Source organism: Paramisgurnus dabryanus, chromosome 13 (genome assembly GCF_030506205.2).
Source record: "Paramisgurnus dabryanus chromosome 13, PD_genome_1.1, whole genome shotgun sequence".
NCBI classification, from domain to species: domain Eukaryota; kingdom Metazoa; phylum Chordata; class Actinopteri; order Cypriniformes; family Cobitidae; genus Paramisgurnus; species Paramisgurnus dabryanus.
Window position 1 is genome coordinate 22,569,398 of NC_133349.1, and position 22,706 is coordinate 22,592,103.

Below are 22,706 nucleotides of genomic sequence, written 5' to 3' on the forward strand. Positions count from 1 at the left end.
TATGTGAGTGTTTATATATGTGTATGCATGCTTTTATATGTGTATTCATAAGTGAAGTATGATTTTCTAGCCAAAAGGCCCCTCGTAATATGCAGAAGGTTATGGATCTGAACTTTTTATATATTGCCTTGACTTATAATTTGTGCTTCTTAAATTTATACAGTAAAAATGTTAACAGCAAGTTATGATTGTGTCAGAAATACTGCCAATGAGAGACTTTTGAAATATTGCCTAAGGTACATTCACTTTTATTAAAGGAAATATTGAAACATGATAACTGTCAAAACAAGTTTGTCTTATAAGGGTTCTGATTCATAATCTATACTGTATATCAACGTGAAGCTAATATGTATGTTTATATTGAATTAAAGCCTTTGTGCTTGGTACAGACTAAACGCTACATCCATTGACTTTGTACTCTTGCACAAAAAGTTTCAATCCCTTGCAGAGATGCCTATTGACCGAAGCTGAGCATTTTGAGGCGGGTTGCTTCTGCTCAACCCATGTTTCTGAATCCAGCAGGTACTGCATGCTGAGAAAGACACAAAGATAGCAGCGGGTGAATTTGGGCTTCATTTCTTACATCAGAACTTGGGTAATGTTGGATGACTACTCACTTTCCATCAGAGTCTTTGGTACTGCCATCATTCCCCATGATGAGGTATGTACTGCCCACTTCCAGCGCACTCTTGCAGTGCTTTCTCTTAACAAACACTCGCTTGCTGTCCGACTCCACAGCCTCATCTTTATCTGAGGTTCAGAGATCATTTATTTACTGCATATTGTAATCACACTGATTAAACATCAAAATTAAACAAACACAAAGGTTGATTACTTACTATATCGCAGGACCACTTTAACGGTTGTGGAGTACAGTATAAAGCTGCTCTCTTCATCAGCCGCATCAACGCTAACCTCAAAAGCTATTTCATGAAAAGACAATTAGAGATATTGTTTAAAGGCTCAGTTTGCCACAATTTCTTGAGCTAGATAAACAATAGGTTTCATTATCGTTTGCTTGTAAAATCTGTAAATAGTTGTTACTAACCATAATCAATGTTGGACTGGTAACAGACATAATCGAAGCGCTGATCTTTAGTGATGCCCGGCCCCTCAAGTGTTTTCCTCTCTGTGAAACAACCCTCTGTGGGCGCAGAGATCTTTTATAACAATCACATAATGACACCAGAGAAATGCTGTACTGAAGATATTGCTTTAGCAATACAAATAGGTTAAAGGAATAGTTCACCCCAAAATAAATTTTTATCACTCTCAAGCGATCCTAGGTGTATTTGACTTAACACAGTCAGAGTTAAATTAAATAAAATCATGGTACTTTTTAGCTTTGGGATAGTGCCCCATTTTCAAAGCTTCAACTAATTTATTTAGTTATTAAATCTTTTCCAAAGTGAAGCAATGGGTTTTTGTAACAATGGGTCAGAGGTCAGCCTTCCACCTGACCCCACTTCTCTCCTGAACACACATATGCTGTATTTTATAAAGTCTGAAATATAAATGTTTCCTTGCAAAAACCCACTATGTTTAAAAATAACATTAAATAACTGTATGGATTAGTTTTTGATGGTTGTATGCGCTTTCTTATGGTTCAGTAATGGGGCACTATCCAATGCCATTATAAAGCTGAAAAGAGCCAGGATATTATTTAAAGGGGACATTTTACAAGACATTTTTAAGATGTCAGATAAATCTTTGGTATCCCCAGAGTACATATGTGCAGTTTTAGCTGAAAATACCCCACAGATAATTTATTATAGCATCTTAAAATTTGTAGGTGTGGGCAAAATGTGTCATTTTTGGGTGTGTCCTTTAAATGCAAATGAGTGGATCGCTGCACTAAATGGCAGGGCAGTGGTTGGATAGTGCCGATAAATGGGCGGTGTTATTATAATAAGATCCCCTTCTGACATCACAAGGGGAGCCAAATTCAAATGATTTTTTTTCACATGCTTGCAGAGAATGGTTTACTAAAACTAAGTTACTGGGTTGATCTTTTTCACATTTTCTAGGTTAATAGAAGCACCAGGGACCCAATTATATCACTGAAACATGAAAAAGTCAGATTTAATATAACCTGATTGTAATTGACTGAAAGGAGAAAACCATACACAGCTAGGATGGCTTGAGAGTGAGTTGTTTTCATTTTGGGGTGAACTATTCTTTTAATATTGGACTGAATGGTAAATAATTTCTGGTGGCCTACTTTCTGCACATTGGCAAACATCATCAGAGCACAGAATAGACACCTTCTTGCTCCTCCTGGGGGCGCTGTAGAGGACAGAGCATCTCCTGTCTGTTTAAAGTATTGGGAATTAGTTGTTAGGCACAGTTAAATTACACATTTACAAAGATGAATGGAATCAATCAATAATTTATTTATTAATTTAATATTTACATACAATAAACAGATTTACCTGGCTCATAGTAATCGTAAAACACAGCAGGAGCTGGTTGAATTAAACCAATGGGCACGTCTTGTTTGGCTTCGAATGATATACAGATCTTACCGTCGTCTATCTAAAGGGTAACAGAGAGAAATATTGAATAGTTTTGTAAAACAGGGAGATGGTTTGAAATACAATTGTGTGCGTTTGGTGTTTTTGTCACCTCGTTGAAGTACAGCACGACTCTTCCTTTCGTGGTCTCATAGTGAGAAATGTATCTATCAACCAGGTTTGTCAGCTGTAGGGAAGGTGAAGTGCATCATTAATCCAATGAAAACACATTATCTAAACTGATTCTTATGTTTTTTTAATAAAGCTGAAGAACTTAACTAAATAATGTTTTTGAGTCATGAACAGAATAATTAAAGGTACAGATGTATTCACATACTTAAAGGACACAAAGCATTACAGTGGTGTAAAACTTTTATATTGCCAGGACAGATCACACATCAATACAGTATTCACTGAAAACCTGAGGATAAGGACTGGAATTTTGTGCAGTGATGATAAATGTTCATTTTTGTTTCACATATGACATGACTACGACTGACCTTTTTTAGATCGTCATCGACAGCAACAAAGCCACTAAGAAGAGTGATGTCAGCAATTGCCATACCAGAAAGGTTTCTCCCCTCAGCATGACTGTGAGACAGATGATCATGATTAAGACTAATAATGATATAAAACATGATGGATATCTTGTGAGATATTTTTACATTTAGCACTAAGGTGTTACATTTTATTAGTATGTGCTTTCTCAAAAAAAAAAAAAAAAAAATCGAACCCATGACCTTGGCATTGCTACACAGCAAAATCACTGGTGTTAAAATAACACCCAGGGTGTCAAATTTAACACTGGAAAAGTGTGTATATGTGTCCACACTACACTGTGTTAATTTAGTCAAAAGTGTAGTGTTAATTTAACAACACTCATTATATGTTAATTTAACACTCAATATTGTTAAATTTTACACTTTGTTCAACACTATTCATTGTTGTTTCCACACTACACTGGTGTTGGCACAGAAATACAGTGTTAAAAATTAACACTCCTAATTTAAAGTCAACACCGGTGTAATGTGAATTCAACAATGTTAAGTGTTAAAATACTGATTAATAGCCACTTTTGTTGCTAATGGGTTGTTTCTATAAAAGACAAATGACAAGAAATATTGCAAAACCTCTTTTTATTAAAGTACATCACATTTAATATTTACATTGATACACACAACACTTTGCATTTAATACTGCTTATTTAAATACCTCAGCTACAATTAGAATACAGAATACAGTATGGAATAATGAAAGTTATCTTATACCACAGCGCAGTGACATGAAAACCACTTATTATAAGGTCTTTAATATATCAAATGAGAGTTAAAAAAATTAGCCACCCTACTCAAAACTTGAACATTAAAATACACTGCAATTACCTTACTGGCAGGCAGAAATGCTTATCCTTCACAATACTAAAGATTTTTCCATAACAAAACAGACATTTCAATTCAAAAGACGTTTCATTTTTCTTAAATACGTTCCAACCTGGTATTTAGTTCTGTAGTTGTTTTACTCATGATGTAGTGGAAGGCTGCATCAGTGGTCTTCATCATGGAGGGAATGGCTTTTTGGTCCAGAATGATGCAAAAATTCTGGATGCAACTTCTGTTCCCAACGCAGTGCAGGCAGGGCTGTGCTGATTCATTCCCCTCAAAGCATGGATTGATGCTCATCACCTAAGTGTGTTTTAAAAGAGTGTATTTGATCAATGTATTTGATGTGTATTTATGAACTTGTATGCATTTACATGGGGTGAACAATGCAAGCAAACTAACTGCTGAATAAATAACTAGAACAAAATACTAAAAAACTTACACAGCACAATCAGTAGCTTCAGTTGCACATTGACCCTCTCCAGTCTTTCTTCCTTTCACAAATGAAGGCAAGAGGTGAATGAGCCAGGGAAGAGCTGCCACATCACTGTCCCGTCCTAGCAAAACAGAATTGAAACACCATGAGTATACAGTTAAACTTTAAAACCGTAAAAGTAGCAAACCCATGTACACTTACCATATTTAAACTCCTGTTGACCAGACAGAGGGTCATCCATATTGTTGTATGTTGGCTATTTTGCAATACATCACCTCAGCATATTTCTGCAGATTTTCAAAGACAAAAAGAGTCAAGAAAATACCAAAAAGGGTGCAGTTTTAACCGTTATTTGAATCAAAATCATCTCAGTATAATAAATCATGTTAGAGACAGTGTACAGTACAAATGTACTGTGTGTACTCACATAACTAGTTGGTAAGCTCTTATCCTCCAAACTGGGTTAAGGAATAACAGTTCCAGAATTCATGGGTATGCCGTATTCAAATATAGTCTGGTAGGGTCCTATCACAAAAAATGAAAAACTCAACATTCTTTTTATATTAAAAACAGCACTCAAGACAATATGAATCTTCATTTATACATTTTCAAAATAGTAATCAATTTGATTGCTATTTAATATGACATCAATAGCAAAACGATGTATGAGAAGATAATATATTTTTATTAAAGTTGGCAGCAGGTCATGTGAGTTTCTTTCCAGATTAATAATAATAATAATAATAATAATAATATGTACAAAACTACATATACTAAAAAGATTGGTTAACTGTTCAGTTATGTCAAATAAAATGATTTATGGGCCCTATTTTAACGATCTAAGCGCATTGTCTAAAGCGCACAGCGCAACGTCTAAATGGGCGTGTCCGAATCCACTTTTGCTAATTTAACGACGGGAAAAATGGTTTTTGCGCCGAGCGCATGGTCGAAAAGGGTAGGTCCTATTGTAATGGGAGTATTTTGGGCGTAACGTGCAGTAAACCAATGAGAGTCACAGCTCTCATCCCCTTTAAAAGCAAGTTGCGCTGGCGCTATGTCTAATCCCTATTTAGATGACGGACTTTGTAAACTGAAAAACTAAGCGGAGGAAGAAGATCCCCAGTTTAAGATTAATGTTAAATAATTGTGTTGTTTTTCACTTGTATTGAAATTGTTATTTTTTTATTAAAACCTTTAAAACCCGTTTTCTTTTAGTCATGGAAGTAAAAAGCAGGCTTGTAATTGCTTTAAATGTATGGCTATCCAATATCATCAAAAAATAATTTACAAGTAGGTAAGATAAGGTTTGTACTCTAAAAATACTTTATTTGTAACAAACAGGAGGTAAAGAATTTACAAACGGTTCTCCTCACGTTTCAGCACTTTGGACAGCGTTTTTTTTAAGCATTACTTAAAAATGTTTCTCATCTCACCATATCCACAGCTACAGAGTAATCATATACAATAAATCTGTGAGGTAGCATTAAAAAAAACATTTAAAAACAGACGAATTTGTTCAAAGCAAAGCATTTATTTACTTACCAGGCTGCAGGTGAAGCAGCTCTTTGCGCCTTCTAACGTCTCATAATTAGTCCTCAATTATGTCCAAGAGACTCAATAATAATCTTTTACATTCAATCCTTTAATCTTTCATATTTGAAAACATTTTTGTGCTGCTGTGCATTCATGTACCTTGTGATAAGCAAACCCGCGTTGTCCTCCCGTGTATAGGCGCATTTTACTAATGCGCTCTTTAAATAACATAAAACACTATTGCGCCATTGACTTTAGACTTTAGACCAGGTTTTTGTTGGTCAATGGCGTAGTCTATTTTAGTTTCCTCAAAATAGCAACGCGCCAACAATGCGCCTGAACACACCTCGTTTTCAGACCAGAACGCCCATGGGCGCAAAAGGGGGCGCAAATGCATTTGCTATTTAAACAACGCGGCGCTAAACGTGAAAATTAGGGTGGAAACTAGCGAAAGACACTTGCGTCGCGCATTGCGCTGCATTGCGCCGGGTGTAAGATAGAGCCCTATATGTATAAATATATAAACTTACCTTCTGTAATGAATTTATATAAGTATTAGCAGTCGTTTCTCATTGGAAGTCATCCATGTCAGGTCTTCTTTAATAAACTGCCCTAAAAACAGCATCTCTTCTGAATGATTTGAAGCACTCAGTGTGAACTTTCATCAAACTAGCATCTATAATGACAGAAAAAAACAAATGTTCGCCATACACGTTTTACACTTTCGTATGTATTTGCCATTTGCATCTGTCTGACATCTAGCGCCACGAAAAGCTTACAACACACAATGCATCCAATCTGTGCATACAAATGATGATATATTGTGGGGTTTTGGTCAAATTAATTGTTGGTTTGGCGATATTTCCCCTGTTTGCATACATCTTAGAAAAACATATGACGATGCGGTTGCGGTTTTCTCCGTGTTTTTCAGTAATTTGAATAATTAACCGATATCAGTGCACTCACGTGCATGTAAACGACCTCGTTAACTCACGGTACACTCAAAAAAATGATTCTTGTCAGTAATTGATATTAAGCAAACAATCCAAATTAAATATATTTGAAAAAATGTAAAATAAATGTTATCTGTCTGAATTACTCGTACACAACATGAATGTGATGTATTTAAGAGCAATCTGATCAAATTACATAAACCATACTTAATTGGATACCATAAGGTGCAATGCCAGGTGTTGCGCATGCGCTTGATTACCTAAACTTCCGGTGGCGCCAAGGAGGCAAATGGACGACGGCGCAATTCTGATTCAGCAGCAAGGAATATATTTGAATTATTCATAGAAGGTAAGATGTTTTTTATATCTATAAATGATTTAAATTCATTATCAACTTGTAATAATTTAATCAAAACTTGTTCTAACTAAAATCTGAACTTGCCCGGAATGCACGAATTAACTTAATATTTCCGGATTTCGTTTTTTTTTTTTAAACGAGGTACTCTCGATTGGCTGTGTTTATTATCTATTTATCTAGGCGGGTAACGTTAAGCATGTATTATTAAAAAAAATACAAAAAAACCTTACTGAAAATTACAGCTTCATCATCTCGATGTTTATTGCCATTATGCCAAAACGTTGCACACACGAAACACACAAAATCGATCGTATATGAGAGTTAAATAAGTTACATTTGAAAGTTTATAGGATATCTAGTTGAAACAAATCTATTCGTTTAACTGATCCTTAATGACATCAAAGTACCGCGAGAGCGATTTGAGAGCTGTGCTCTTACAACTGTCTCGCGGGACTTGATGTCATACTATAATGGTTATGCGCATCAACGGTTAACGCCGTCATTGAGCTTTGTCTCTCGACGTACTTTTTCAGAAATATCATTTGCACATATTCAGAAATGTTCTACAAGGACATTATTGAGCGCATTCGCGTTATTTGCATGCAAAAGTGTTTAGGATTTTGCGTTTAAACTTGTAAAGTGTCGAATCCACGACTTCATGAAGTGAAACATGCATTCTTTTTAATGGTGAGTACAAGGAATCTAATATGCCGTTTTTACTATTGCAGAGAACCCATTGGTGTCATTATTCCAGCATATTTTGACTACGTTTGGGAAATCACTCACTTAAGGTTTGTGTGTGTTTTTGTTGCTGTTGCTTTTTAAGGATACGAGTTGTTTACATGGACATGTGTATAGGATTTTACGTTTAAACAACTCCATGAAGGGAAACATGCATTATTTTTAATGCTGAGTACAAGAAATCTAACTGTATGTTGTCTTTACTATTGCAGGGACCCCAACAGTGTCATTATTCCAGCATGTTTTGATTACGTTTAGGACAATCACTAAGTTAAGGTTTGTATTTTTTAGTGTTGCTTTTTATTTTAAGGATATGAGTTGTTTACATGCAAACTTGTATAGGATTTTGCATTTAAACAAATCCATGAGGTGAAACATGCATTCTTTCAATGCTGAGTACAAGAAATAGAATATGTCGTCTTTATTGCAGAGACCTCATTTGTATCATTGACCATGTTTACCTGCACTCTCAATGGGATTTTGTCAATTGTGATTATACTTTACTAAACACTAAGCACAATACTTCGATAAAAATAATGCCATTAAGTTATAATCACAGTAAGTAGTTGTATTAAAATGGGTGGCATATGCAGTTTTTAATCGCAGTATGTGGCCATGTAAATACTTTAATTGCATCTGTATATCGCTCTATAACTGAAGTGCCTTTTTTCCTATAAGATAAATGCTGAATTCATGCGGATAACAACAGTGCGACTCCTGACCAAGTTCTTGGGGCATCTGGATGGATACGCGGTAAACCTACATAAGGTTTTCAAAAGCAAAGGAGGTGCTTCTGGACAGAATATATCACGCATAATGGCAATTGCTGACAAGGTGTGGTAAAATGTATTTTGTTTCTATTCAGAACTAATTACAATTATTGCACTATAATCTTTTTTATTTAATATTGTTTTATTATTTTCTAGCGTGATGACATACACCTCGAACGAGACTGTGTCATAAAGAGTCTGTGTGTGTATCTCAATGAGGACATCACAACACTTGTGAAAGAATTCATGGTTTGTATATGTTCTTTATATATAGATATAAACTCATTTCTAAGCTGTATGTGTCTAATATTTCTGTTAAACTGAACCGGGTTAATGTTGTTTTTTTCTTCTGGCTTTAGGACTGCAACCCTGAAGAAGCTGAGAGACGAATTTCTGAGACTATGGGGCTTTGTGATCCGTAGAAGGTGCTGGTGCTGAGGAGAAACTAGGGGATGTTGGAGTAGTGATAGAGGGTGTGATGCTGCTTCAACGCTTGAAAATCTTTCCTTTGGATTAGTGATCTTGTTTGGACTGATCTAGGCTCTCAACTTAAGCTATCCTCAGAGCCTCATTCATATTTGAATTCTTCTAGAAGGTACTGATGAATTTGGATGACAACAAACTGCCCTCAAAAGTTTAAGCTCTTAAAACCAAAATTTTGAGTGAAAATTGCATTTTTGAATTGCTTGGATTTTTCCAACAACTGTAAGTACATTTGAAAACTTGTGAACTTTTGGATTTGTTATACAAACTGATAACAATAATGCACCTTGTAGCTCTGATACTCTTGACACAAAATTTGTTAGCTCTTGTGCTATTGAGCCAGTAGGAAACTCATTTTTTGCCCTAAATGTTTAAACTTGTCTTGCCAAAATTATGGCAAGATATGTTATGTACAGTTATATATAAATGAAAAGGAAAGTAACCTGTCCTAAAGAATGTGTTTTATTTTAAACGGTTGCCTCAATTTGTTAAGTACCTTTATTACTTGCTCACAGTGGATGTTACCTTTGACTTGTTGAGCAATTGCAACACAATAAATGCATACAGTAATAAGTAAACATGTTTTGCCCATTTATTTAACAGAATTAACAGAAACAAGAGTTATATAAAGCAATAGCAATAAGTTATTTGAAAAGAATAAAGTTTATTTATCACACAGTCTTAAAACCCAGTTCATTCATTTACATAAAATTTATTTAATTCATTCAGATCAACTGAACGTGATGGTGTAGCTTAAACCAAAATGTTAACATTTACATTAGATTTATGTGAATAAATTGGATGGAAAATTGACATGCAATTGAAATACATAAGTTTTAACTTTTGGGGTTAAATATTTTTTTGAGTGTATCTAGCCTATATGATTACCTTATAACGAGCATCATATGGTGAATAAACGAGCTTTCATTTAACTTAATTTCATACCTTCAATTTGTAGTGCATGTCGCGTTTTATCATGGTTCAATTCTTTCGTTCATATCTCCTGTTAATATTATCCTTCTTGGTTTTAAACTTTTAGCTAGCAGTTTAACTTTATACTAAACTAACAAGGGAACAACGTAACACAAGGTAGCTCTGATTAAACTGAACCAAATAACGAACAAAGGGGAAATAAAATGGGAAAAATATCTTATTTAGGTTTTTTGGAATATGGCTGTAGAGTCAGACAGAGAAATAACAGTTTAATTTAGCTAAACCATGTGAATATTATGAGACTGATTTACCTGATCTCTTCAGTCCTCCTGTGAAAGAAAATGGCGGTAAAATCCCTGACAGGATATGTTTAGTGGAGGCGTGGCTTGATTTACACCGCTCAGAGTGAAATCTGATAACACCCTTGTTTTACACTGACACTGTCGTGAATATAACACTGGCCTAGCAATGGCAGTGTTATTTTATTACCAGATAGTGTTAAAACAGCATCAACACTGTGTATTTAACACCATCCCTGAAAATTTAACACTGGTGATTTTGCTGTGTAGCAAATGCCTAATTTTAAGCAAATTATTTTTTTGAAACACCCTGGTTTCACTTACCTAACGCAAACTTCATATATCACTTCATTTTGACTGTTTTGGACTGTGTCTCTTTTACGTCTGCTACGAGCATCAAACCATTCGATGCTGGTTCGTGGGAAATCTTCCTCTTCCTTCCTCTCATCCTCATTTTCATAATCATAGTCATTGTAATTTTCTTGTACCTGAGCTAAAAAGATAAAGGTTATTTTAAAGTGCTCATATGAAAAACTCACTTTTTCTGGGTTTTGGGGTGTTCATTTGTGTCTCTGATGCTTTCACACGCATAAAACTTGGAAAAAAATCCATCCATGCTGTTTTGAGTGAGATACAGGTTCCTGAATGTCCTCTGCCTCGGGTCTCAGATTGCACGGTTTCAAAATCAGCTCCTAGTGACGTAACTAGCCTTGTCGTCACATTCCGTTTGAATTTTCCCACCCACTACCCAGGTCTCCATCCCCAGGTAGCTACAAAGAGCAGTAACTCCGCAAAAACGCTCCATACTTTACTGTTGTCAGCGTTGATATCCTACATTGTCATCATGTCTCACAGAAATAACAGGGATATTTGGATATATTATGTTTTAACGTGTGTTTATTGGAACCTAAAGTGTAATCTCATTGTTACAATGTAAATAGTCATCAGATTGTATATTATAATCTTTTACAAGATCTTCATGCGAAATCTGATGTAAACAACAAGACTATATATCTATATTTCACGGATCATATGCATTTGTGGACCAAAATGGTCATTGGATGTATTTTATTGGACGTTTTTCTTGGATTTTTCACACATCTGAAACGGACTGGATTCGATTCGTGATCGTATATTGTTAGCAGCGTTAAAAAACTGACGTCATCCCACCTACGAATTGGTGCACGTCGAGAAGGTGAACTTCTGTGTGTGTTTTAGCAGTCATTTGCCATTGAAAACATCAAGGTGGCTAACCGCTATGCTAGTTAGTTTGCAGTGTGGTTTCTCCGAGGGGCAACCTTCCGATCTCTCTGATAAAGCCAATACGGAATTGACTTAAACTGCAATTCATCGACTGGCCGCTAGAGGCAGGCTCCAAAAGGGAGTCAATTCCCATAGACCACCATGTTAAAATGGCCTCTGCTTTTTACTTGTCTGTCTCCATTTTTTCTCTTTTAGTCAGTCTTTGAGAAGTTTTAATGCCCATTCTGTATTTTTTGTGTGTTGGCTTCGTAGCTGTCATGCTCTATTTTGTCAAGTTCAGTCTCAGTAAGCTCTCTGTGTCTTGTCGTTGTTCGTTCTTCTATCCACTGTTTAAATGTTTTGTTTTTTCCGTACATGTTAAAATTAATGTCAAAGTGTTGTGGTTGTCCAGTGTTTGTCACAAGATTTGCAGTTTTGTACTTTGTTACTTTGGAGCGGTTATTATTTGAAAAGAACGAACCTGCAAATGTCTCAACTGACCAATCAGAATCAAGCAATCCAGAGAGCCGTGTAATAAAAATATGTAATGACCACCTCAAAATGGCACAATCTGAAATGCACTGAAACAGAGAGATGGGTAACAATCTTTTCCTACAAGCTATTTCGAGCAAACAACTTTTGAAACATGCTTTATGGAACTCATACACCTATTTAACTTGTGTAAAAACAGTAATAAGATGGGCACTTTAAGGGATTGTTGGAGCAAATAATGCATTCAAATAATTACACATAGCCTACTAGTTATTAATAAAGGCATAACAATAAAGGTGAATTATGACTTGGATTATTTATATCTTCTTACTTGTGTATTCAACTTTTCCCTCAACAGTCACGTTTATTGACAGATCGCCACAGTTGGTATTTTCCTTAAAACCATAAAAAGCCTTTGCCACCTTCAACAACAAAGAAAACAAATCATTAAAAAATTGCATCGTGAGACTACCAGCAGGTATGAATCTGAACTCCTTACTTTCAGTTTAACTTTTCCTTCTCCTGAAAGCTTTGCATCTATGTTGTTTCCCACAAGTCTCTGGATAAGGCAAGAAAGTCATATTCAGATCAGAGAATGAAAACAACAGAAAACCAGACTGTCATCATAGGGATGTCATATAGGACATTTTGCATACATTTTGAGATGTCATTTGAAATGAAAGTTACAATTGTTAACCTTTAATTCGGCCTCAATTTTCTTTTCACTGTTGTCAAAATTGAGCTTCTCCATCTCAGATCTGCCTGTGACTGTGAATTGTACATTGACTTTAGTGATGGGTGGTTCTGGTATGCTCAGTGCATACTCTGAGAGAGCCTCCAAAGCCACGATAGTGTCCTAACAAAAGGTTTAAATATTATTTTGTTAGCATTTGAATCATTTCCTTTCTCAGAAATTTCTTGCATTTTGAAGGGGAGACTACAGAGATATGTTGAACTATCTGACCTGTGTTGATTTGAAACCTCCTTCATAGTTCTCCTGTGAAGACAAAAAGCAGGCAGCTTTGTGTGCTGTCTCAAGGTCTTTAAGTGCGAGTGCGGTCAGGAGAGCATAGGCTGTGGTTTCTATAGTCAGTGCCACTGCAGAGGGAACCAGGTAACCTCGCTGCTCGTTGTTTAGTCGCAAAGTGTCATCATCTCTCCATACGAGACACTCGCCCTCTTTAACTGGTTAGGGTGAGAAGAAAGAATTTACAAAGATATCATGCAGTGCTCAATAGTATAAATGATAATTTTTTACTTTTAGGAAAATATAGCAAGTCCATTAAATAAGGGTATTAGCAATTCATTCTGACATTGAAAGTTTGTAAACTTAAAGCAACACTAAAGAGTTATTGCTCTTTGCTCCCCCTACAGGTTAGAAGCGTAATTGTTCATTACCACTGTCGTAAATACTGCAGCATAGCTTGCTCTGATTGGATTGTAGGTCTGCCGTAAAGCAAGTTTTTGTAGTTTTCACTCGAACTACAGGACCACTACCCGACGGTTGGAAACTTCTTTAGTGCGGTTTTGGCCGATAGAGGGCTGCAAAGCGAATGTGAAAGTGCCATTTACCCTGTTTTGAGTGGATGAACCACTGAAACTTTTTTGGAAACGTTATTTTAAGGTAAAAAAAACTCTTTGGTGTTGCTTTAAAGATCAGATTTTTTAATCAACATTATGTTGTTGCAGGCCTTTTGATGTTAAGAGTGTTTTTTTTAATAGCTAATTAAGGAATAGTTCACATAAATATGAATACATCACCATTAAACATAGATTAGTGAGGTAAATTCAAATATGGCGACATATTGATAACTTTGAATGGTGTGATGTTAGTCAGTGACTTTTAACTTATGTAACTTTCTCAAATGTTCTCCTAAATGCCTTTTCAAATATGCTTATAAATAAAATGTCTTTAGATAAGGTTAATAGCAGATATGTTACCTTTACTTGCTAGACTTTTAAGTTTCTCCCAAGCGGAGACTGCACGGTTTTTCTCAGGAAGGCAGGTAGACAAACAGTAGGCAGTAATGGCTAAGGCATAAGGTCTTTTCAGATCATCAACTCGTGTTAACAGGAAGTCAGTGGCACGAGAGATTACGTTCCTCTAAAAAAACATTAAAAGACACCTAGTTATTATTAAACGAATATTTGTATTATATTACCCCTTTACATTTTTTCTCAATAGCAATGAAGCGATCCATTATTCTTACCACATCAGTTGCTTCTTTGTCAAGGAGAAAAGGCAGGGAGCGATTGAGGGCAATGGTGATGAAAGCTGTCAAAGAGGCATCTTGCTCAACTCCCCCAATACCACCCTAAAACAAAAACACTGATGATCAGAGCACATTTGATTTTCTTGTCTATCCTCAAGTTTTTTGAAAGTAGAAATTTTAAAGGTGCCAAAGAATGCATTGATACAGTATGTTTAGTTGTTTTCTTCTTCATAAAAGGTTTGTTGCTTTATTAAGTGCAAAAATTATCCAGAGGTGGTTTTACTTGTCTATTTACAACCCTAGGATTTGCTTTTAGAATAAAATGGTCTATTTTTACTTTATTTGAAAGGGTCATGAATAATAATGTTGAGCTCTGCTCTGATAGGCTGTTTCATAGAGCAGCTCCTTCAGTAGCTCTATGTGTGTGCAAACAGACCATGGGCCCTATTTTACCGATCTAAGCGCATGATCTAAAGCGCACAGTCTAAAAGAGTGTTTCCGAATCCACATTTGCTAATTTAACAACAGGAAAAATGGTTTGTGCACCTAGGGCACAGTCTAAAAGGGTTGTTCCTATTCTTGTAATGAGTAATGGGTGTGGTTTGGGCGAAACGTGCAATAAACCAATGAGAGTCTCACACTGCAAAAAATTATGTGTTCATTTTTACACATTGTGTGTGTCATGCCATTTAGGGCGTTATTTCATATTAAAATAAATGAAAGGGACACCACAAGTTGTGTTAAAAACAGTGACGGGAGTAATGGTTACAAAGTAATTCCGTTACTGTAATTCGATATGGCTCACGATATGTCTTTACCATGTACTGAAGTCTTACTATGTATCTATGCAAATGCAGTTTTACATTCTACGGTACCTTTATATTAAAAATGTATGTAAGGTATTTAGACCTGCATTTTCCGATCAAGAACTGGATTGGGGTCATTAAAGGACCCATCCGGATTCTGTGTCTTAATTAGATAATTGACTGATTCCTGGATGTCCCTGTTTGAAATGTCCTTTTCCGCTGTTCCTTTCTGTTCTTTGGTTTCTATCTGCCGATCAGCCACAAGAGACAACACCTTGACCACCAGTGCGGTCAACCTGCATAAGGACAGAGAGGAAGGCATAACAGTAACAGTATGGAAATCAGAAACAGTCTGGGGGTCGAATGCAGCAATGCTTTGCACAAAAGTTATTTGTTTGACTTGACATATTTGTGAATACAGATTAAATTACCAGGTACTTGACGGATGGTATGTCCAAGCTCCGTATGAGCCGTCATCCTTTTTGAATGTTAAAATCCTTTCATAACCTACCAGATAAAAACAAAGCCACAACTTTTAAACAATTAAATAGTTTTTAATAATTTACCTGTGATAGCTATGGTAGAGAGAACAAAATCTCATGGTATTTTTACTTTTTTTATAAGGTTGCTAATTTGATTAAATTCACATTTTATTCACAAATTTACCCCAGTGACATTGAGTATAGGGAGGAATATCATTAATGTATATTTTTTGTTTTTGTATGATTCACTCCAAATTCATCACGAATTAGACACCTTGTGAAATACAAATTCTCATAAGAGCATGTTTGAGACATCAGGTTTATGTTTAATTTAATTGTTTTGGCATTGAACACTGAAAAACAATATTTCAAGTGGATAAAAACTAGAACCTTACAGTACAATGCATTGCTTGTCAACTGCTTTTCATTTTAGTTAAAGGGGACATATCATGAAAATCTGACTTTTAATTGGGTGCCCAGTGCTTCTATCAACCTAGAAAATGTGAAAAAGATCAACCCAGTAACTTAGTTTTGGTAAACCATTCTCTGCAAGCATATGAAAAAATAGGTCATTGAAATTTGGCTCCCCTTGTGATGTCAGAAGGCGATAATACTGCCCCTTAATCTGCACTATCCAACCACGGCACTGCCATTTAGTGAAAAGATCGAAGTATAGTTCTTTGCAGAACAAAAAAGTGCTACAGTAGGATTTCGAACTAGGATTATGCGTTTTTAACCATCCAATCAAAAAAGTCATAAATCATTATTTTTAACACTTATTTCAGTTTGAAAAGCCCCAAAATTGGTAAACACCTATTTCTGTTCCGGAGAGACCTCCTTCTTAAAAATGCATTTGGGAATCGCCCACTTAAAGCAACACCAAAGAGTTTTGGCTCTTTGCTCCCCCTATAGGTTAGAAGCGTAATTGTCCATTACCCACTGTCATAAATACTGAGGCATAGCTGGCTCTGATTGGATTGTAGGTCTGCCGTAAAGCAAGTTTTTGTAGTATTCACTCGGACTACAGGACCACTACCCGACGTTTGGAAACTTCTTTAGTGCGGTTTTGGCCGATAGAGGGCTGCAAAGCGAATGTGAAAGTGCTGTTCACCCTGTTTAGAGTGGATGAACGACTGAAACTGTTTTGGAAGCGTTATTTTAAGGTAAAAAAAACTCTTTGGTGTTGCTTTAATTTGAGCAAATCAGACGAAGATGTGGAAAAACACCTATTTTAGTTTGAAAACGCCCCCAAATTGGGAAACGCCTCTTTTTGTTCTGCAGAGACCCCAGTCTCCAGAGATCAGCTCATTTGCATTTTAAAGGACACCCCCAAAAACAGCAAATTTTTGCTCACACCTACAAAGTGGCCATTTTAAAATGTTATTATAAATGATCTACACTGTAAAAAAAATCAGTAGAAATTGCAGCTGTGTTGCCGGTAACTTACCGTAGATTTAAATTCATGTTATTTACTGGCGACATTTTGTTCAAAGTTAAATTAACATTTAACATTTACAAGTCTTTGTCTTTACAGAGTAAAACTAAAAAAACAGCATCAAGCAAAACATTTTGGGAAACAAAATCTGAAGCAAAAAACAGAAAAAGGTTGATGATGATTTCTGGTTCCCAGAATGCTTTGCATGAGGCTGTTATTGTATAGTTTTATTCTGTAAAGATAAAGACTTGTTAATATTTACATTTTTTTTAACTTTGAACAAACTCTTGCCAGTAAATAACATAAATTTAAATCAACGATAAATTACCGGCAACCCAGCTGCAATAACATTGTAATAATCTACAGAATTGTTTTACAGTGTATATGGTATTTTGAGCTAAAACTTCACATATGTACTCTGGGGACAGAAAAAGTCTTGTGAAATGTCACCTCTAAGTTTTACTAATTTATTTCAAATTTAGATCCATTGGATTGGCATGCCGGTTTGTGCTTTGCCTTAAACCAAAGATATTGGACATAACAAGATTGAACACTGCTATTACTACTGCATGAATCATCATCGCTTCAAGTTTAAACAACCAATCATCAGTTTTTAAAGGGATAGTTTAGTGAAATTTGAAAATTATCCTATGCTTTAATCATCTTCATGCCATTCGAGATGTGTATGAGTATCATCTTTTAGACAAGGACAATCAGAGTTATATTAGAAAATGTTCTGGCTTTTCCAAGCTTTATAATGGTAGTAAATAGAGATGCTCCGATCGATCGACCGCCGATCGTTATGTAAGGGATAATGTAGAGGCAGCCGGTAGTTATTGGGAAATAAGCCCCGACAGTGTGATCAGGACCCGACGCGAAGCGGAGGGTGTTGTATCACACTGAAGGGGCTTATTTCCCAATAACTACCGGCTGCCTCTACATTATCCCGCTTATTACACGGCTACTTGCCACATAAGTAAAAAAACTGGACATGAATATGAATTTGAAACATTTTATTGGCATATTTGTTTTAAATTAACATTTTTATCCTTCCGCGAAACTTTGCACAGATGCATAAAATGATCGTAATACCTTATTAAGATCCTCTGCTTCATACTTGTCTGTCTCCATTTTTTCTCTTTTAGCCAGTCTTTGAGAAGTTTTAATGCCCATTCTGTATTTTTTGTGTGTTGGCTTCGTAGCTGTCATGCTCTATTTTGTCAAGTTCAGTCTCAGTAAGCTCTCTGTGTCTTGTCGTGGTTGTCCAGTGTTTGTCACAAGATGGCGCCAAACAGATAAAGATCTTATTGATCTTTATTGGCGCGGAGCGATTTTACTCGTGCAAGTAGTCCGGCTATGCGTTATTATTTTGGAGCGGTTATTATTTGAAAATAACGAACCTGCAAATGTCTCAACTGACCAATCAGAATCAAGCATTCCAGAGAGCCATGTAATAATAGCCGATAATGGCATTAAATGATTTAATCAGTACTCGCTAAATTTGCTGATATTGTGAACTGATCTTTCTGTTTACTTTTGTCATCATGGGGATCCTGAATGCGATTGCAATTATAAACAATTGTTTACATAGTGCGAACATTTTTATACCCCGTGGCTCATGTGCGACGTGCAGATTTGGATTTTTCTCTTTGCCTTTACAGAGATATGTGGATTTTCTATGAGAACGTGTTCCGGTCAACAGCGCAATAGGTCTTCACATCCCCATCAAACGGTGTATACAACACATATCTATTGCGGACAATTGCATCCTTATGCCAAAAGTTTATTATTTGCATGCGTTTTAAAGTTTTGATTGTTTAAACTTTCATTTTCCTCACAGCTGCTCTTGTCTGCGTACAGTACACCCGACGCGTGCGCGCACACACATCAGCCTGTCATCAGTGCACGTGTACAGAGCAAGCTCTCTCACGTCTTAAAGCTGCAGTATCCTAATTTATCTCTCAATAAAATCACTCTCTGCTCTTGACATAGGAACTGTTATACTTCATATGAATGCGTGTATATTTAATTCATACAATAAAGACTGTGAAGTGTTTAATTTTCAGTACTTTTAAGAGGCATAAACCTTTTTAAAGAGATATCTTTGCAGAATAAATATTTGTTGTGCTTATTTAAAGAAGTAATCCACATGGCTCCACTGGGTTAATTAATGGCTTCTGGGGGTAATCAATGCTATTTTGTCATAAAAATATACATATTTAAAACTTTATGAATTATATATCGCTGAACTATACCTTTAAGAAATAAAAGTTATGGTACGGTTGATGCCAGGTTAATTCGGATCAGAAAAAAATATTTTTTAATTGTTTAATTTATTTTAGCACATGAGTCTTTCCTTATTCAAGTAGATAGACTTTAGTCTTGCATAACTTTAAAAACTGCCTGAGGCTGTTGCAAACATGGCCACCTAGTGGTGCGACTTCCCTAACTTCTTTGACTTTTATTTACTTAAACACTACACCTTTTTCAATGAAATCCAGTGCTTTGTCTCTAAACCCTGCGTCCAGATCAAGCCAGCCGTTTCTTTTGTCCAGGTAACGGATTGACAAAGCAGTCGGACACATCCCGATCATAGTCTGCTCTCCACAACCTGTAGGTTCCATGATCAGTTTTTCAACTTTAGATGGTGAAAGTAGCTGAACAGCAGTGGACTTTCCAAATCCATCTTCTGCAATCAAAAAATTTAATGTTTGTTGCATTTTATATTGCGATTTATTTAAAAAAATAAACTAATTGTTATGGTGTCCAGCATGTTGAACCTTCTAACTTGACAAACAGGTTGACATCTGTTTCAGGGACTGTGTTGTTTGGAAAAACTCCATTGATCGAGATGTACTGATCACGTCTACCTGATGTGCACAGTAAAATACATTTGTAAACTGTACATGTTGAATATATAGTTATATTTGACTTGTACATGTGTAGTTTGTTAGAGCTTGTATTACAATATGTGTGCATGTACTGTATTTGTGAAAAATGACAGCACACAATCTCACCATTCAGATTTAAAACATAAGACTGCTCATTTCTTATTTCAACTCCTTCATTCTGAAACAGATAGAGACAGTCAGACGATGAATATGAGACTAAAATCACTACACCGGTTACAAACTGCTGCACGTAACATAAATATGTTTTAAAATGCTATCATAACTTACCTTGACTAAGAGCATTTTTTGAATGGCATCCACTGCTGAATTACTTTCAGTTTCATAAAGTTCAATACTGATTGGGATTTCGCCTGTTTTCATGGGAATAGCAGAGAAAGTCACAGTCTGAGAGGACCCTGGGTCCAGGTTAATGGTGACATAGGATGACGTCCCAGGTGAACAAAGACCATCTGCTTGCTTCATGCGAACAACCAGCTGAAAGTAAATAAAGATTTAATAATTCAATATAGCATAACATAATACATTACACATTAACTTGTCATATAAATAAATTTAAGCATCATATTAAAGATTTGTGCACTTTATTTCTAAAATCAACTGTAGATGGTAACACCTACGTGTACAATGGTACACACCCAATAGGCCTACAATTGACCGAACGTACATGATACAACATTTTAAAAGGGAATTCACTGAAAATCAGTTGCACATGTTTTCTGTGTTAAGCGATGACTACTAAATAATGTTTTATGCAAAGTGTGCATACCAATGACCCTGTTGTGCTAAAATACCAAAGCCGAATTCTGAAAGAAAAACTACATTAAACAAACCTCCATGTCCAACTTGCCATAATTAAAGATCACCACAACTATAGCCAGCTGTTCGAAACGTTTTACAGAATAGGGAAGCCTCAAGGACAGAAACAGTGACTTAAATACACGAAGATCAAGAGGCTCTGCCACACAGAAACCTGTAAGCAATGAAAGCAAGAAGAAACATTAGAGCTCTTTGGTGGATTGATATTAAATGTGATAACATTGAAAAGAAAATTACCATGTGATTGAGATGAACTGACAGCCTGGATCTCCCAAGTCGTGATCGAGTCTGGTAAATAGATTTTCTGACTGTAAGAAAGTAAAATCATTCAATGAAATTATTTTACAAGATATTTGGAAAACCTAAATCTGTTACGAAAGTAATTCAAGAGACACACTTATAAATTTACTAGTTTGTATTTTCCTTTATTTTATACAGATCTAATTAAAACAAATATTTGCAAAACCCACACACCTAACTTTTCCTTCAGCTTTTAGGTCTACAAAGTGAAAGCTTGGGGGGAAATGCCAGCGAATAGTTTGTATTTCATTGTCAAAGAAGTCCTCGATTTTATCAGCATTAGCACCTATGGGAAAAACGGCAGAGAATTATTTTGTGAAGATGCATATCAGAAATCTTGGACAGATTTTAAAGCATGTGATGACAAATACGTATGTGACTAAGCGCTGTTATCATTATTTTAGATCTAATACTCACTTCGAGCATGTCCTTTCATTTTGTCCTCTTTTCTTTTTTTGTCTCTTAGATTGTTTGCAAACTCACAGCACTCTCTGAAGGCATCCACACATATCTTGTTTTCCTGTTTGCTAACTCGTTTTGCTCTTTCTTCACAAGTGAGTTTCATTGGAATCTGAGTTAAGCCATGACGACAACATTTCCTCTGTTGTTCCTCACCAAAAGCGGCCTCTTCAGAGAAAATAGAAATAAGCATTAGTGAAAATTTACAACCAAGTTAAGTGAAAGATTTTTAATGTGACACTTTTACACATGAACTTAGTGAATCATCACTCTTATTCTGTATAGAGTCTATTTACAATCTATAAAATACCAATTTTGGCTATTGCATGATGCTTTAAGCTGTCAGTAAACTTTAAAGTCCTGTAGTTGATCATTTTATCACTTAAAACTATTTTGGTAACACTTTATTTTACGACCCGCAAAGTACCGCATAATTAAACCGAATTTACAGCGTACCTATTTGTAACAACAGGGTACCTCTACAGTACGTACTTGTAGGTATAAGGGAATAATATTTTAAGTTTGGAGTAATAAGGGGGTAAGAATATGAAGAATTATAAATTATTTATACTCTAAGTATTTTTTAACAACAGGGTACCTATTGTAATATTACGTGGTATGTATGACTTAGTCAAGTCTATGGGGAAATTATATTTTATTTATTTTTTATTGTGAATTTTTCATATTGACTACTGAATGTTGTATACAGTCAATGTCTACGAGCCACATCGGCAAATAAATATAAGAGCACATCACTTTTATTTTAGTAGCCTATATTACTTGCTTTTAATAACAAAAGTCCAGCTGATTTAATGTGGTTATCTCTTTTTTTTAAGGTAAGTACAATAAAAATACCAACTTATTCCCTATTTACCAGGATACTCCTACATTTGTGGACCTATTTGAAGTGGTGCTAAATATAATTTATGCAATGGCAAACCAGAATGAAACAACAGCAGATATCAGCTCCCGCTAAAGCAAAAGACGACTACATGCGTAGGTTACTGCGCAGGTGTAGAGCGCGCGGTCGTCTGCAGGAGGTTTGCTGGAACGCGATCCTGAGGTGAAATTTCTTTAAGAGGTTTTAAAAACGTTCTACACTGTGGAGTACGGCTGCGAGTGATGTTAGCAGGATCCGCATGCTGGATAAG

At 35.7% G+C, this 22,706-nt stretch overlaps 1 protein-coding gene and 2 long non-coding RNA genes across 6 annotated transcripts in view; 1 reads left to right on the forward strand and 2 right to left on the reverse strand.

Annotated features, from left to right (window-relative positions):
• Positions 1-232: 232 nt before the first annotated feature.
• LOC135743529 (complement C4-A-like) overlaps positions 233-22,706 on the reverse strand; it is a 40,473-nt gene continuing 17,999 nt past the window's right edge. Inside the window, exons 17-41 of the mRNA XM_065261291.1 lie at positions 21,514-21,723; positions 21,271-21,382; positions 21,034-21,104; positions 20,811-20,950; positions 20,248-20,454; positions 20,086-20,137; positions 19,849-19,938; positions 19,551-19,757; positions 15,583-15,658; positions 15,255-15,447; positions 14,343-14,447; positions 14,074-14,236; positions 13,097-13,317; positions 12,830-12,988; positions 12,632-12,691; positions 12,464-12,554; positions 10,723-10,891; positions 3,014-3,104; positions 2,626-2,700; positions 2,433-2,535; positions 2,222-2,311; positions 1,049-1,144; positions 840-923; positions 618-750; positions 233-532 (exon numbers count right to left, since the gene is read on the reverse strand). Of these exons, the coding sequence (XP_065117363.1) occupies positions 391-532; positions 618-750; positions 840-923; positions 1,049-1,144; positions 2,222-2,311; positions 2,433-2,535; positions 2,626-2,700; positions 3,014-3,104; positions 10,723-10,891; positions 12,464-12,554; positions 12,632-12,691; positions 12,830-12,988; positions 13,097-13,317; positions 14,074-14,236; positions 14,343-14,447; positions 15,255-15,447; positions 15,583-15,658; positions 19,551-19,757; positions 19,849-19,938; positions 20,086-20,137; positions 20,248-20,454; positions 20,811-20,950; positions 21,034-21,104; positions 21,271-21,382; positions 21,514-21,723 (3,140 nt within the window). The 3' untranslated portion in view covers positions 233-390. The remainder of the gene's footprint in view (positions 533-617; positions 751-839; positions 924-1,048; positions 1,145-2,221; positions 2,312-2,432; positions 2,536-2,625; positions 2,701-3,013; positions 3,105-10,722; positions 10,892-12,463; positions 12,555-12,631; positions 12,692-12,829; positions 12,989-13,096; positions 13,318-14,073; positions 14,237-14,342; positions 14,448-15,254; positions 15,448-15,582; positions 15,659-19,550; positions 19,758-19,848; positions 19,939-20,085; positions 20,138-20,247; positions 20,455-20,810; positions 20,951-21,033; positions 21,105-21,270; positions 21,383-21,513; positions 21,724-22,706) is intronic.
• On the reverse strand, positions 3,265-10,698 carry LOC135743530 (uncharacterized). 3 transcript variants are annotated; one of them, XR_010530534.2, is made up of 6 exons: positions 10,411-10,698; positions 6,392-6,537; positions 4,756-4,853; positions 4,530-4,615; positions 4,335-4,449; positions 3,265-4,195 (listed from the first exon to the last, which is right to left on the reverse strand). It is a non-coding gene; the product is annotated as an uncharacterized lncRNA (long non-coding RNA). The 3 variants fall into 3 exon arrangements; XR_012334790.1 differs by lacking the exon at positions 10,411-10,698 and adding an exon at positions 6,641-6,655 and having other exon boundaries at positions 3,642-4,195; XR_010530533.2 differs by lacking the exon at positions 10,411-10,698 and having other exon boundaries at positions 3,652-4,195; positions 6,392-7,636.
• Positions 7,732-10,416, forward strand: LOC135743532 (uncharacterized). 2 transcript variants are annotated; one of them, XR_012334791.1, is made up of 4 exons: positions 7,732-7,859; positions 8,126-8,747; positions 8,840-8,932; positions 9,043-10,416. It is a non-coding gene; the product is annotated as an uncharacterized lncRNA (long non-coding RNA). The 2 variants fall into 2 exon arrangements; XR_012334792.1 differs by lacking the exon at positions 7,732-7,859 and having other exon boundaries at positions 8,124-8,189; positions 8,592-8,747.